The sequence below is a fragment of the Carassius gibelio genome, chromosome B23 (genome assembly GCF_023724105.1).
Source record: "Carassius gibelio isolate Cgi1373 ecotype wild population from Czech Republic chromosome B23, carGib1.2-hapl.c, whole genome shotgun sequence".
NCBI classification, from domain to species: Eukaryota; Metazoa; Chordata; class Actinopteri; order Cypriniformes; family Cyprinidae; genus Carassius; species Carassius gibelio.
This window is the reverse complement of record NC_068418.1, coordinates 15,438,220-15,454,759: the sequence shown is the minus strand read 5'-3', so window position 1 is coordinate 15,454,759 and position 16,540 is coordinate 15,438,220. Positions and strand designations below refer to the sequence as shown.

Genomic DNA, 16,540 nt, shown 5'->3' with positions numbered 1-16,540 from the left:
TAAATAAAAATGAATGAATAACTAATACTAAATAGACATATTAAAAACAGAAACTAACGAAAATGACAAACACAACGACAGAATTACTAAAGCTAAAATGAAAACAGAAAATATAAAATTTAAATGTAAAATATTATAAAAAAAAAAATTATATTATTATACAAATATGATCGTATATAAAGACACTGCTCTGAATGAATGACTCTTCTCATATCAGAAAAAAAATGTATGACCACAAACCAAATCCACCCCCGTCCAGCATTCACACACACAAGCCACAGCGATGCTTCACAAACATCCCCATCCCCATCTATTCTGGATGTAAGTGCCCTCACAGAGACCTCGGAGCCCTGGGTCCTTGTGGATTACCTTGAAAGACTCAAAGAAGCCGCCTCCCCCTCCTCCTCCGTTCTCCAGTTTGTCCTCCTCTCCTCCCAGCCCCATCATAGCCTGACTGTTGATGTGCAGCTCCTCGTACAGCGTCTCCAGCAGAGCAGACCGGGTACGCTCCTGGTGATATAGCGCACTTGTACTTAGACATAGCATACATTTTAACATGGTAAATTAATGCTAGATGAGGCGTGTGACATTCACATTACACGTATGCATTTGTTAGTCACATACAGCATATCATAAAATACATTTTATTAATACATTGCATTTAAAGCCATCACCTTGGTATTGCATTTGAGCACTGATTTCTGACAGTTTAATGACACTCACCTCTAATTTGGCAAATTTTTCAGCTTTGTAACAAGCGTATTCAGCATTGATCAGCTTGGTAAGCAAGAATTCATGAAACTCTGGGCCCTGAGAGAAGCAGGAGAGTGCAGAAGGAGAACAAATAAGAGAGATACAGATGGATGGAGAGAATTATTTTCTTTACATATAGAAATAATAATAATAATAATAATAATAATTTTATTTAGTATGGATTAATTAAATTGATCAAAAGTATTTGCAAAGGCACTAAAATATTATAAAATTATATTTCAAACAAATTACATTCTTTTGGACTACAGAATACAGTCTCCACATAAATACTAAGGAGCACAACTCTTTTTAATGTTGAAAATAAAATGATAAATGTTTCTTGATTACCAAATTGGATCAGGTGACACAGAAATTCACAGCAATCAATTGTGAAATCGCAGGAATAAATTTCAAATGTAATACGGTTTAACAATATTACAGTTTCTACAGTACTTTTGATCAAATAATTGCAACCTTGAGCATAGGAGAATTTAATAATGTTTTAATAAAATCTTACTGACCAAAAACATTTTAAATGAAATCAACTGTATTAAGCAGATACTTTCCCCCCTGAAATGCCACTTAAAAAGCATTTACTGTATACATTTCATCAGTTCATTACTTAGGACCTGAACACATGAACCTGATGTTGCTAGTGCAATGCATAAATACTGTACTTCCCTTTATTAAGATTCATAAACTCACTTTCTTAAAAATGGCTGGGTTGGGGAGAGGTGGTCCGAAGAAGGGGACGTCATCTCTCGCTGTTACTGAAACCTGGACAATGATAAATGCATGCATCACTTACTAACTCACAGGGAGGTGTTACAGACGCGCTAGATTGCAGTAATACTGTGTTGATGTACCTTGTACAGGACGTTGTCAGAACAGGCATTTTCAACTTGCACCACTACATAGGCATGCAGGAAGTTGGAGGCAATCATGTCTGGCACAAATGGAGTGTTCTCGTCTTGAAACACGATGGCCACGATGTCATTTCCTATATGCCTCTTCCTTTGTAGCTGTGATAACAAAACAAGAGATGTCACTTTGATAATTCCTAATTACAGTTGCATTAAACTATACTATACAGTTGTTAAAGTAAGATTTCTTTGGCATAAATTAAAATGTATTAGCAGCTTTCAAGCCAAAGAAGGATAAAATAGTTGGGTCCTGGATGCTGATTGGTCAAAACAGTGTCGCAGTCTAATAAAATAGAAACTATAGTAATGTATGACACAAAAACTTATTCACCATAGATTCATAAAAAAAAACAACTATTAATATTTAATTAACCTACATACAGTTAAAATGTTTGGTGGCTATAAGGATATTTTAATGTTTTTGAAACAATTCTCTTATGACCATATTTTTTATATATATATATATATATATATATATATACATATATATATATATATATCAAGATCCTTTAATAAATAGAAACTTAAAAACAACAGTGTTGAAGAATAGCAAGAAAAACAAGACATTATACATTAGCTTTTAAAAAAATGCTAAAAAAATGTGTCTTTAACATTTATATCATGTCATTATATAAAATCACTAGAATATGTGCTATATTCTGAATATCCATTTTCATAGTGTGCCTTTTATACATGAATCTATGCAAATCATAGCACAAAATCTTGCACTTTATTGCTTAGGAATGAAATAAGCCAGTCCAAACATATTTGATGTAATACACCAACACACAGCTGCGGTGAGTGTCGTTAAACGCTCTTCTGGCAGACATCTGAGGATAAATTCCATATACTTTTGAGGTTCCATTTATGTGTCAATGATGGCATGAAGTTGTTTTTCACAACATGTCTCAACAGATGGCTGGCAAGGGCGAACACAGAGGTTGCAGCCGCTCATTTAAACATGGACATCAGTTCACCAACTCGATCTGCTGTCAGCCTCCAATCACTGCAGAGAGTGAGTGTGCACACATGACAGTGAGAGAGAGAGAGGAGCAGGCTTCATGTGTTCTAAATGTAGAAGATTCCCCGAGGAGTGAGCTCTAAAAAACACTCTTCCTCAGAGGACACAGTGCTGCCAGTGAAGGTGCAGAATAAAGGTCAGTTTGTGAGTCAACAATCATCTGCCAGCAGCACATCAACAGTGTGTGGCTGCACAAAACAGCATCTGCCCCAATCATAAGAAATGGATTTCTTCCCTCCTGTCGATCCAGATGGCTCATACCTATGTGGCTTGTTACATTATTTTGCATCTGAACAGTATCTACAAAGATGGAAAATCAGGGACAACTGATGCTTACCACAGTTGTACTGATTAAAGGATCTAGAAGCAATGAAAACAGATGTGCTGTGAGTGACCCTCTCACGGTCTGAACCCACAGAATTTTGAGTACCTGCTGTGTATCACCCTCTGTGTAAGGAAGCTTAGTTGACACGTGGAACATGATCTCCTTGTTGTGGAAATTGTGGTACACAGATTCAGAGCCTGTCTGTCCATGTGTCACGTCCAATCCTCCACGAAATCTAGTAGAAGAAAGCATATTCAAGGAATCTGCTGTCAAACATGAATGATATCATTAGCATTAGCCTTCACAAAGATAAGGAATCATAGTTTTGTAGCAAAACTTTATCATTTATCAAAAAACATATTCTAAATGTTTTGCAATGATATTCAATAAAAATAAATAAATAAATGGATTTAATAAAAACAAAATACAAAAAGGATAGGAAAATGTACTGTTTTTAAACATTTCTACAGGATTTATTTGATCATTTATTATTTATTGTTGGATTTCACTATATAAACAATAATTACACCAACATATATTTGTTTTAATGAAAACTTAAAAGTGATTATTTCTATTATTTTGTAAATAATTATTAATTAATTAAACAAATAATTTAAATTCCTTTATTTTTTAAGTGGCTAACCTTTTGTTCTGTGCCGATTTATTTTATTGTGTTTTTTTTTTGTATGATTAGTATATACACTTTTAGTATTTTACTAATTATTAATGTTTTAGTAATTTGGTGATTTTTGTAATTTTTTCAATAAATATGTCTATTTAGCATTAACTTCTATTTTAATTCTAGTAATTTTATGCTTGAACTTAAACATTTTATTTTAGTTTATTTTAGTAATATTTATTAATAAATTAATATTAATAATAGTACAATTTATATTTTTCATCTATTTCAATTAATAAAATATTTTTTATAATTTTAATAATAATAAAACTGGCTTGATAATAATAACATCATTTTACACTTTGTGTGATTTGGAGGAGCTATAACAGAGCTATAAGAAAGTGCCGTTCATTCCTAGTGAAATCTCTCCTCAGAAGTGCACAGATGCAAACACAGACACCCAAAGCTTCTATTTTAATTGATTCATGTTGTTAAACATTTAATCTAGTGCGTTGGCATCTCACTTGTGCCGTACTGAGAGAGAGTAAGAGAGAGAGTTACCCTTTGAAGTCATGGAGCTCGATTTTCTGTCCCAGAAACTCTAAAAACTCCACCAAAGCAGGACTCTCCTCATTATTCCCAAACAACTCCTCCTCTGAGGTCTACACAGATAAAAACACATAAAATGTTTAAAAGTTAAAAAAAAAAAACATTTGTATTGTGCCCTAAGCAGCAGACACAGTAACCCTTCAAGTACAATAGAAGGTCAACACAACACAGAAGCTTCATGCATTATCATGACTTCAATTTCTTAACAAAACAACAAAGTAGTTAGTCTTTCATACATCACAAGAACACATGACAATGCTTATGTTACAGCACAAAGCCCGACATTCAACAAAGCCCATACGAAATGAACTCACACACAAAAACAAGAATATCTTGATGAGGTCAAAAGCAAACTCTAAAATTAGAAAACCAAAATGGCTCATCATGAATCAATTAGCTTGATGAAAATGCAAATTGTTCTCCTGAATAAACACTGTCTCCCATTCAGAGTCGAGGAGGACAAGCGGAAGTTTTTAGGGCTGATCCATAAGGTGCGTTTTAGACATGAGAACGTCCCATTAAGGGCCTCTGTGTTCTTGTTAACCACATTGGAAAGGCTGAGTGTGTAAACACATTGATCCGTGAGATTAGAGGCTGTTCAAGCGCATCTCGCATCTCTCATGTTTATAGGCTAAGGGCGTTGCTGGCAAGCATCCTCGAACAACCTCTCAGGCACCTCTCAGTCTCTGAGGCAGGTCAAGGATCTGTCTTAATGCAATCAAAGCTTTCCTCTGGGAACAATGGCATCATGATATTAATAAAAGACAAATGAAGACAACGGCTGGATTGTTGTTTAAGCAGAGGAGACATTTTAGGGTTGAGAGAAGGAAAGGCAACTTTGTTCAAAAGAACGGTGTTGTTCTGAATAAATATGAATTATGATGGTGAGTTACAGCACCAATTCATCTCTGTGCATCGGCTAAATGAGAAGAAATGGGTTGTGAAGAAGCTAATGGAGATACGGCTTCCCATGCGACTCACCTGTCCAAACTTCTGATAAATGACTCCGAACTTGAAGTTGTTGCTTATGACGTGTTCGTCGAAAGTGACGATGAGCCTGGAGGCCTGTGGCAGAATAGACGTTTTCAATAGCATGATGAATGTCCTTTAGGTACTGCTTTGTCAACAATGCAAACCCAAAGAGACGACGAGCAATACTTTTGCAGAAGGTGGCATATTTCCCAGTGCCACGCTTTAATCAACCAGGACAAATGATTTAGGATTATGTGTTATTGAGTTAAGCGTATCACTTTGGTGCAGGTGGGTCATACAAAAAGATTGATTGTAATTGTTGTGTACCTTTGGGTAAAGCACCGGGAAAAATCGGTCCACGTTCACCTCTTCACAGACGAGCTGATGATAAAGAAAAAAGAAAAGACATATTGATTCGTTCCTCATTCTCATCTGATCTTGCAAAAGTGATGCAACACTACGGTCATCTGTCCAGGCAGGACAGAACAAGCTCATGGGAGAGGGAGACAATCAGTCATGTCACTCCGAGAGAAGTGTGATGAATCGGAGGGCCTGAAAACAATAGTGCTGACCCCTTCACCCCCTCCACACTTGATTCAATCTCACCTTGGCCATCTGGACAATGTTAGGGAATTCGGTCAGACAAGATATTGGTATCACATCCTGATATGTTTTCATTTTTGTTCTGTAAAAAAGGAAAGACATTTGTAGACATAAGATGATTTTATATATATATAAGGCAATAATATATGTCCTCTTCATTGACTTACCCTGCGTCCCAATGTGCATACTATCCCTCCTAAATTCACAATTTGCAATACTATTCAGGGTAAATAGGGTGGATAGTATGCACATTTGGGACACAGGGTTAAGTCTCTGTTTTCCCTTGATTACTTTAGTTAGTTCACATGTGTCTAGTTAATTAAGTCATTAGCTCCTCTTACATTTGTATAAATCTCCTTCCTTTAGTTCTCTGAGTTGTCGGTTAATTTTGAATGTTACCCTCCTTTGTGGATGTAATAAATGTCTCTTTAGAATGATCTTCTTCGTGCGCTCCTCATCCTTAAGCCCAAACACACTGCACGATTCTAGCAATCCTATAAGATCATTGCATGTCACACTGTGCGATATGGATCTAATAAACTTGGCTACGACATGTGTGTAGACTATAAGATGATGACACCTATTGACTCTTAGGAAACAACGCACGTTTCTATAGAAGAATAAAACGTCATGAGTATGCGCTAGTGGTAAACAAAAAGAGCATAATAAATCACACTTTAGCAGTTGTAGTTTTTATGTGTGATGAATAAAAGTGAAAGCGGTGAAAGAGGAAGGGATAAGAGCTTCAGGTAAGTTTTATGATTTAGCGTCATGTCGCGATGATTTCATGATGTATTTTTATTGGCTGGTCAGTAAACGTACGTGACTCGTACCAGCAAACACACTGTGCGATGATCATGCTGTATTGCTGGCTATCTTTGATAGCAAGACCGCGACAACGGCCGTCTTTTGTGCCTCTCTTACTATACGACACAGAATCACTGATTAGAAGCTACGATCAAAGAAAATGCTTTAGGCTTTACACCACGCAGAAGCGTGACATATGTATGTAATATAAAATAAGTTTTGTCATTGGAGTAGGAAAAGTGTATGCATATATATTCCTACCCCAATGACAAAATGTATTTTATATTACAAAAATAGCTCAATTTAAATTAAAAACATGATACATTTATATATATATATATATAATATACTATATGTAATATATAATATATTTGTAATATACAGTATATAAATATGAGCAAAGGTGGCTGTGAAAATAAATTTGTTTAGTTTATCCTTTATGATCTTTAATTCAAAAGTTCACAAAATTCTAACTTTTCACTGAAGTAAAAAAATGGAAAGTGTGGGGGGGGGGGGGTCTCATTATGAAATAAATGTTTTCTCTAGTTCATGTTGGCCACAATTATTGGCTCCCAAACATTGCAATGTCATTTCCCCAAGATAACATCTGTTTTCTCTCCTATAATGCCTTTCTATTTTGTGAAGCTCAGCTATCTTTTTCTACACATCAGAACTATATTCTTTGGTTTTACTCTGGGAACTAAGGGAATGACTAAGGGAACCTGGCCTATGTGTTCCTCATATTTATAATCCTGTGGAACAGGGAGTCATGGTTGGACAATTTCATGCTCTTAGTCACTCTGGTGTGCTAATTTTTTGTAAATATGAATGAGAATATACTTCAGATACTGTATATGTTACTCATAAGAATTTATAGGGGTGCCAATAATTGTGGCCAACATGCATTGGAGAAAAAAATATATAGTTTTAATCAACTTAGTTTCACATATATTCTGTGAAAACAAGATTTATAATCGTTCTCAGCTTTGCTTCACTTAAGTAATGCATTAAAATACACATATATCCACATCCCTGGCAGCTCAAAAACAACAACAAAAAAAGTTTCTAGTGGAATAAAAAGCACAACACGGCCCAGACCTACAACAGTAACACTTATTAACAGTCTTCAGTTCAGTGTCATTGTGGCATCATTAAATGTGTCACATGGATTTGATAACAGGAACATCCTGCTGTCTTTCCTCCGCCCACACAGATTGCCCTGTATTGTCCATCTGGTGCCTAATGCGGAAACGATGGTAGCGTGTACATTTGGCCTGTTTAATCTGTGAGAAAAGGGGTTTTATTGTGGGTCCCAGGAAACATTCACAGTTGTCAAGGAACATATATCAGTGTGCTCTGTTTAATGTCCACAATAAAAGCCAAATCTCAAAACAAAGTAGTGAAACTGTGCCAGACACTAAGCCCTTCATTAGCCGCCCTCATCTAGAGACGTTTGGCAAGGCCAGGAGACAAGTAAGTGATTCGAGAAAAGTAAATAAGACATGACAGCGGGGGAAGCAATCAAGAATGGATGGAGAATAAAAAACAGTATTAGAAGAGATAAGGTCACACCTGAGCATGAGACGGAGATGCTCTTGGTCCCCAATAACATCATATTTCATGGAGAACACCAGGTGGCCCAGGGCACTGTCCACTGTATAGTAATTAAAGTGTTCCTAATGAAGGAGCAGAAGGCGAAGCTGTGAGCGCTCATTCATCTTCACACTTGCAAACTCATTTCAGTTTTCAGTCCCAACACTCCCCCACAGATCTAAGGGCTAACCGACCACTTCTTTATGCACATTAGTCTCATTTATAATGGATATTAGATGTGAATACATTAAGCCCATTGAAGCTAAAGCCTAATAAATCTTCATTATGTCTGCCTGCTGCAGTGTCACATTGGCCTGTGTAATTAGGTTACATTTGTTAACAATTACATTTTTGAAACTTATTCAAATGGATGGGCAGAAGGTGATTTCAATCTGAATGTTCAGCTTTTCTATGCATTTTCAACTCGTGGGGGCTCAAGTTTTCTATTTAAGGTCTGCTGCAGACATATGATAAATTCACTGATAATCTTTACCTCCAGTGGACTGTTGTGGGCAAATAATTGAGTTGAATCCAAGAACCTAAAGAGTCTGATTAGTGAATTCATCTTTTAGACCAGTTTGTGAACTGATCCACTGAAATGTTCGGAATCAAATGAATAGCTTGACCATGATTTTGAGATTTCTACTTTTCACAATAATGTACCAAGGAGCGGCTTTGTAATTAATAATGACTTGAATTTTGGACTGTTCATCTCACAAAGCTATTATATGACTCAAAATACAATTAGGGCTCTTTAGTCTCCTGTTAACTCCGGGTTATTGCCGTTCTAAACCCTACTGTTAAATGTGAAGCAAGATAATCCTGGATTCCTTTTACCCAGAACAAAGTCAATCATACAGGTTCGAAAACAAAATGAGGGTGTGCGAAAATAATGACACAATCATTGTTGGGTGAACTACTACTTTAAGAAAATCCTTACTTTGCCCAGAAAATGCTTCCTGTAGATCTTAGCGGTGGTGTTACACTCCAGTTTGAAGCGTGAGTTGGGAGACAGGAGCTGGTCCAGGTCGATCCCATAGCTCAGCTCGTGATTGGTCCCTTCAATCCAATAACCCCCGAACTGGGGCAGCAGAATCAAGGGAAATGGACTCTTTCTACCGAGAACCTGACAGGGACAGTGAATAAAAACAATTACTGTGACTGTCAGTTGTGCAAGCACACAATAAATTCCACTGAGATACCAACAGTAAAATGTTTTCTGTCAGCTCTTTTCTTCTGAACTGGTTTACCTCATGGACGCTGGGGTAAGGGATGTAGTCCTCCTCGGTCTATAAGGAGATGACATTCAAAACATTACTAATAGAGTAGATCTATTTGGTTGCAACAGATCGTTTTTAAACTCCAATGACCCAAGGAGCAAAAAACACTCTACTTGCTCATCTGCTGGTTTATTTAAGAACTAAATCCCTATCTGCACTCAGTGCAATCAGTTTGATTCTATACAGGCAGTATGGCTTTAAGCCAGAGAATATTGCTCAGCACCAGGTTATCTTATTTGATTGCAGTTCCATTAGGGCAAGGGAAACTGTGCTAGGGATGTCTTTGAAAACTAGTTGCACCAGCTTGACTGATAACCAGCTCTTCTATTTGAAGCAATACAATACATGTTTTGTATTTTTGTCAGTGTTTGTGTGTACAGGGACAAAAGGGAGCTGGTGATGTGTACATACTTTGAGAGGAGGAGGAAAAGTGCATCGTTGCTCGTCCATTCTGTTGCTCTGAAAGATAAAAAGAGTGAATCTGTCAACCCTACAGCAGCCCTGTTAGCCCACGTGTGAAAGCTAAAAAATAACTGAAACACGTATACAAGAAAATCTCAAGTTATAAACTATAGGAATTCTGAAAATGTCTCTAAAATCATATATTTTGAGAGAGACACATGACGGAGAATATATAATTTGTGCATCTTAATTAAGGGGCTATACTGTAAATGTTCAAAAACAGTGCTGGATAGTGTTTAAATGAACACAATAATAATATTTTTTTTACGTAAATATTTTTCATTTCCCAAAAAAACTGTTTTGCCCAACAACTCAATCTTAGCAAATATAAAAATATACTAATTAATGTCATTAATTAGTTTTCAAAGAAGAAAGCAATCATTATTATTTACAATCAGTATAATTTACAAAACAAAATATTATATAATTCATAAAAAAGGTCAGTGCAAGAAAAACAGACAATTGCCAGGGGGGAAAAGTTAAACAGCATAATGGGACTTTCATAAAATGATTATGAAAGACCATAACATCTTATTAAAGAAAGTTCACGTGCCTCACGAGAATATTAGAAAAGAGCACATTATTTTACGAAGACAAACTGAGAGACAGAAAAAGCCTTTAGATTAGTCTTAGACAATGAACTTTTTTTATTCTCTTTAATCAGGTTTTAAGAAAATGGCAGACAGTGGAACACAAGATCAAAGTGCGATTTTGGGCATGCAGGGAGAATTGAGCATCTCAGTGACTCAAAAGAGTGAAGCCCTATGCAGCTCAGTCCAGCTGAATATGAAAATATTTTATGAGCTAGTCTCATCAGATTCTTCTGATAGCAGCTGTAGATTTGAAATGCTGCACTGAGATGCAGTGGGGATTGAATGTCTGATCTATCTGATGACGCATTCCATCAAGGGATCTTTTTGGCAGACCAACTGTGATATACATACTGTACCAACACGTTTGTTATTTAAAACATCCTATACATCTAGCCAAGCTTCTCATTTACTGTACAATGTCCCCCAGCTGCAACCCAACAAAAAATCAGATTCAATTTCAATGTCATGCTGTTCTCTGAAGCATTATGGTGCATTTAGTTTCTGCACAGACATCTGTTCATTCTAAGTTAGAGATAACAGCCGTAATATCAGAAGACTAAGATCAATACATCTCTGTGCACCCAACAACAGGAACGCCTTGTATTTCAGCACCAGAGACAGTAGACAATTTGTTTTTTAGTAGTTCAATCATGTACTCTTTATAGATTTGGCAACTAAAAAACTATGATAATCAGGGAACAAGAATAAATGTGTAAATTTTTCATTATAACTGTAATAACATAATAATAATAATAATATATATATATATATATATATATAGTTATATATTTTTTTTATTTGAACACTTTTAACATTTCATTTAAAATAAATAAATAGATCTATATCACAAGTTAGATTACAAGACTATAAGAATTACGTTTAATTTGCAATAACTGCTAATAAATATTCAACTATTATGTAACCAGATAGCCATAGTTTAAAAATTATATAAAAATTATTTTTTTTTATTTTTCATATAAACATTGAATTCTATAAACTGTTTGTAACTACATTCTATGTCACAAAATAACACGTTTTTACATGTACATTAAAGTAAGATACATATAGTGTGCAGCAGTGGTTGGGTAAGTGACTGACCTTGGGGTCATTCTTGTGGTTTCTAATGAATAAATGTCCTCATTATTTACAGTGATAACCTTCAACAAAAAACATGCAAAAGCAACTATGTAGCCAGTTAGGACAGCTGATTCAGGGCTAATGCTACTTCAAAGATGAAAGGCAGAGCAAAGGCAAAAGAGAAAAGTAAAAGAAACACATTACCTGCATTTTCTCAATCATTTCAAATAAATCAGTAGTCTGGAAGAAAGGAGAGGAGATGAGATGGAATGAGATGAGATGAGTTTAGAGTTGACCCCTGATTACATTCCCATGATATGAGAGGGGTGTGGCCAACACAATCTGACTGCAGCTGCATACTGAAAATATCCCATTTATCACTCAGACTTCATCAGGAATCAGACATTTAAAACATTCAGAACACATTCACAGCTTCTTTAATGCTGCTGTGGCACAAATGCATTTACACAGCAATTACACCTTAATATAAGGGCCTGAGAAAATAAATCTTGACTAGCTTTTATGCAGCATTGAGTCTTTACACATAATTTTTAGCAGGCATAGACCAGCCTTTACTTAGCTGTGTAAAGACACCTCAACGAGTTAACTACATCAACATGAGCTAACAATGAAAAATATTTCTAAAGCATTTATTAATCTTAAGGTGTCAATTTAAGGCTGCTCTGTGCCTGCTTACAATTCATTGTAAAGACACACACATGCCACTTCAGAAGTGCTTCTATTCCACCTTTGGAGTGTAAATGTCAACATTCACAGTACTAATACATGATTCAAATTAAATGTGTAGTTTCTGTTATAATTTTAGCAATTTTTACGGACAAAAACAAACATGAACTAACACTGATCAGCTGTATTTTGTTTAAGTGAATGAATGATGCATTTATAATACCATCAAATATATTTTTATTATGTCCGCATTTATACAGGTATGCATTTATTATTAACTTACATCAACAATTATTAATACATATTGCAACATATTGCTTATTGTTAGTTAATGCATTAACTAACATTAATTAAAGGACCTTACTGTTACCAGTTTTCCCACATAAAATTAATTTTAACATCAGCACAACTTTAGGGGCATGATAGTGTTTTTGGATCCAGCCATGAGTTAATAATGCCAAGTACACTCAATATTGGCAGATGGCAAAGTTAGTTTTGGCCCAACATGCAGGATACGGTGGAACTGGCATTTCCTTTCTAGCCCGATGCCAGCATGTCATTTTTAGATGATGCAGAAAAAGTATAGAGATAACTTAATCAACGGCACTCATTTTGGATAAAAGGCTTGTAGCTGACTGTCTTTGTAGCCATAAAGTTGGTTACAATCGGCTAAAATTATAATTGGATATAATTGTTATAATTGGCTGCTGAAGTACTTTGCAATCAATGGCAATTATCAATATCACACAGCCTTCACAACACGAGGCAATTTAAGAAAAAATCTGAGGATCAAGTGTAATATTTAACTTCTACATCCTAAATACATTTGTTTTGTTTCGTAAATCTTCCGATTATTATTCACTTGATTTATTCCCACACACATTACCATATTCTTATCTACTGACAGATTATGTGATTCCAGTTTACTCTAGTGAGCTTATTCTAGTCTGGAGAACCTCCAAGACACAGACAGCCTTTGGGACGGACCCAAAGACAACGTGAATGAGAGTAGAAACAGTTATAGGACGGACCCAAAGACAACATGTACCAGAGTGGAAACAATTATCTTCGATGCGTGGAGAATGAAGACTGGATGAATTTGTAACAGTCTTGAACAAATACTTTTTTACTGTAGCACATTGTTTCAACACAATGTGTGAGTCCTCCACCATCGGCAAACATAACTTACACTGCTGCCTCGAAAACGAACTTCAGGGAAACTGAGTCACAAAAACACTGACAGGAGGTCAGACTGATAGTCCTGTTACACAAACACATTACCAAAAGCCTCTTCAGCCAAATGACTTACCAAAACAACAGATCATAAAGCAATTTAATACTACTACTAAACTCCAAACCATATGCACTTTATGGTTCGAAGCAACCAGTATCCTCCTTAAACAAACATGCACAGATGAACACCTATTGAATTACAGAACAACTGTAAATATAATGAAAAGATATAATACAGAAATATTTTACAGTAACCTATCCTGCAAAAAAAAAGTGTAATCTTTTGAATTGTATGAGCTTCCTTTGTTCGCCTCCCAAATAGCAGATGTATGGATGTAAGAACCATTTTGAAGGCAAAATCCATTTGATCTTGAGATAAAACTAAAGGTAATTGAACATGACGAACTGTGATTAGCTTGAAAAGATGAATCAGCAGCAAAATCACAGTGCATGTCAGTCTATACTGATAGCAGCTCTGTCAGTGATGGGAGAAAATTCATATTCTCTTTTCTTGCTTGCATTAAAAAATTGCTGTGCATTGAAAAGGAAAGCCTTTGATATTTAGCTGCAAGAACATGATGTTGTATCAGGTAAGCATTGAAATACATTCTTTGATGTCAGAACTTGCTCAAATAAAATGTATCCTGCTCTCTACAAACACATGATAATATTTTATTATAAGTATATTTGGTTTTATATATATATAAAAATGCATTGCTGTTGGTTTTAGCATGTTTTGCAGCATATAATTAACTTTTATTTGTACTCAACTCAAAAACTGTTATAAAATCAGATATTTACCTCCCAGAATTGATCCAATATTTCTGTTAAGATTGCAGATTTTGACATACTTACTGTATCAGGTCTTTTCCAGTGAGCAACTGTCACTTGCTGCGGGTTGAGCTGTGCATACAGACTTTTAGCCATTATTCGAAAAGTAAAACCAAAGCTTCAAAAGTCAAAAAGCCAAATATTATCTGAAGGCTGCAAATCTAAAAGTCCTCTGTCCTCAGAAATGAGAGGAAACATCCAGCCCCGAGTGCTACAGCAGGTTTCATGTCAATAAAGTGAGAAGCTCCAGCAGGGCAGCACTAGACTGCTGTGTGTACTCTGGGAGGTGCGTGCATGTCTGTAACCTGAAGTCTAATTGTGTATTTAAGCATTAAGATCCTTAAACTCCATGTGCTCTGGAGTCTTTCCCCTCTCGGGGAACAGAGTGAATTGTGGAGGAGATGTTGCATTCCTACAGAATTAACTTTCTCTCCGTCCTGCACTTTTTCTTTCTCTCACTGGCAGAAGTTCAGGATAAAACAGAGAGCTGATCTGAGTCTGGATCTGCTCTCTTTCAGTCAGACAAGCCTGAGCAAAGTCTTACTTGCTCATCAACTCGGTTTCAAAACCTAGTGCAACATCACAATCATGGTTTGAAATGAACATCCGACAACATGCCAAATGTGGATGAATATTAACCCCGTTGACAATTTCACAAGTTATAATTCATATATCGTGTGCTACGTGTGAGCAGAGCTTTGTTATTATCAATTATCAACAATTGATAATGCACTACTGTTTGTATCTAGAATATAACAGGGCCAGAACAGGGTCTGGGATTGTTTTTCACACAATTTGAAATGTTCATGAACTTCACCAAACACACATCTTAACCACATCATGTAGGTAAAAGCGAAACCCAATTTAATTAATAATTTAACAATTAAATAACAATAATTTATTTAATGAAAAAAATGTATTAATCATACCCTCTGATCAAAATGAGCTTAAATGTTAAATAATTAGCCTAATTAAGGAATGTAACAATATGTTTCTGAAAGCACAAACATAAAATAACATTTACATTTTTAAAAAGTCAAAATATTACTATTATTATTATACAGTAAATTCACAAAAAATATTAAATACATCAATAAATAAATATAAAATATAACATAAAAAATATATATTATATATTGTGTTCTTTGTAAAGCATACAGTATATGTTGCCTTCATATTTAGCAAAATCAGCATCTTAAAAGACAACACACATCTGGAAACACAATTTGAGTTCGGAGTCTATGATGCCGCTTATGTTGACAGCTTATTAGGCTTGAAAAAATAGCTTCTCTTTGTGCACAATATTGTGCCACTTTAAACTAACAAAAAAAATCTGAATAGTGCATATACAGTTGAGGTCAGCTGAGACATGACTTTAGCAAAAGTAATGTAACACCAACTGTAGGTGATCAGCATGCAGAGGCCATTCTTTAGTTTGGCTCTTGAGTCTTGGGACAAAATCTTCATTAAACATGCTGTCACGTACATGTGCGATCAATATGGCCAGAAATGCATGGGTGATAGACAGATCTGTGGTGCAAAACAGACTTCTTATGTCAGCTTAAATAGGTTTATTGTTAGTTTGACTGGCATTATTATAGAGTGATACGTCCAGTTAAAACCAGCCGTGTCAGCTCGGCCTTCAACACCTCAACTGTATTTGGAGATTCGAGCAGAGCCTGCTCAGCTTCCCCACTGATCTTTCATTACTTCCTTCTGAGAAGCAATTCACACTTCACAGCAATTACAGGAATCACTGATACAAATACACACTAAAACATCTATTTAAAATCAGTTGTCCGACTGCCTTTTATTTTCAAATGTATGTACATTTATTTTGGAACAACGTTCTAAAATAAGAATAAGCTCATGATTATTAAAGGGGGGGGGTGAAATGCTATTTCATGCAATCTGAGTTTTTTACACTGTTAAAGAGTTGGATTCCCATGCTAAACATGGACAAAGTTTCTAAAATTAAGTTGTACGTTTGAAGGAGCATTTTGGTTCCAAAAATACTCCTTCCGGTTTGTCACAAGTTTCGGAAAGTTTTTTTCGAGTATGGCTCTGTGTGACGTTAGATGGAGCGGAATTTCCTTATATGGGTCCTGAGTGCACTTCTCCCCGGAAGAGCGCGCGCTCCCGTATAGCAGAG

General features: G+C 35.7%; 1 protein-coding gene across 10 annotated transcripts in view; it reads right to left on the bottom strand.

The window, feature by feature from the left end:
• LOC128011248 (rap1 GTPase-activating protein 1-like) overlaps window positions 1–16,540 on the bottom strand; it is a 90,960-nt gene that overhangs the window by 10,796 nt on the left and 63,624 nt on the right. For 8 of the 10 annotated variants that reach the window (XM_052593442.1, XM_052593434.1, XM_052593435.1 and 5 more), the window contains exons 4-17: window positions 11,842–11,877; window positions 9,917–9,964; window positions 9,476–9,514; window positions 9,166–9,351; window positions 8,205–8,308; window positions 5,829–5,907; window positions 5,550–5,603; window positions 5,232–5,315; window positions 4,203–4,303; window positions 3,128–3,257; window positions 1,620–1,775; window positions 1,459–1,530; window positions 724–810; window positions 370–510 (exon numbers count right to left, since the gene is read on the bottom strand). In XM_052593442.1, coding sequence (XP_052449402.1) covers window positions 370–510; window positions 724–810; window positions 1,459–1,530; window positions 1,620–1,775; window positions 3,128–3,257; window positions 4,203–4,303; window positions 5,232–5,315; window positions 5,550–5,603; window positions 5,829–5,907; window positions 8,205–8,308; window positions 9,166–9,351; window positions 9,476–9,514; window positions 9,917–9,964; window positions 11,842–11,859 — 1,299 coding nt within the window. In that variant the 5' untranslated portion in view covers window positions 11,860–11,877. The remainder of the gene's footprint in view (window positions 1–369; window positions 511–723; window positions 811–1,458; window positions 1,531–1,619; window positions 1,776–3,127; window positions 3,258–4,202; window positions 4,304–5,231; window positions 5,316–5,549; window positions 5,604–5,828; window positions 5,908–8,204; window positions 8,309–9,165; window positions 9,352–9,475; window positions 9,515–9,916; window positions 9,965–11,841; window positions 11,878–16,540) is intronic. The other 2 variants (XM_052593436.1, XM_052593443.1) reach the window with 1 other exon arrangement.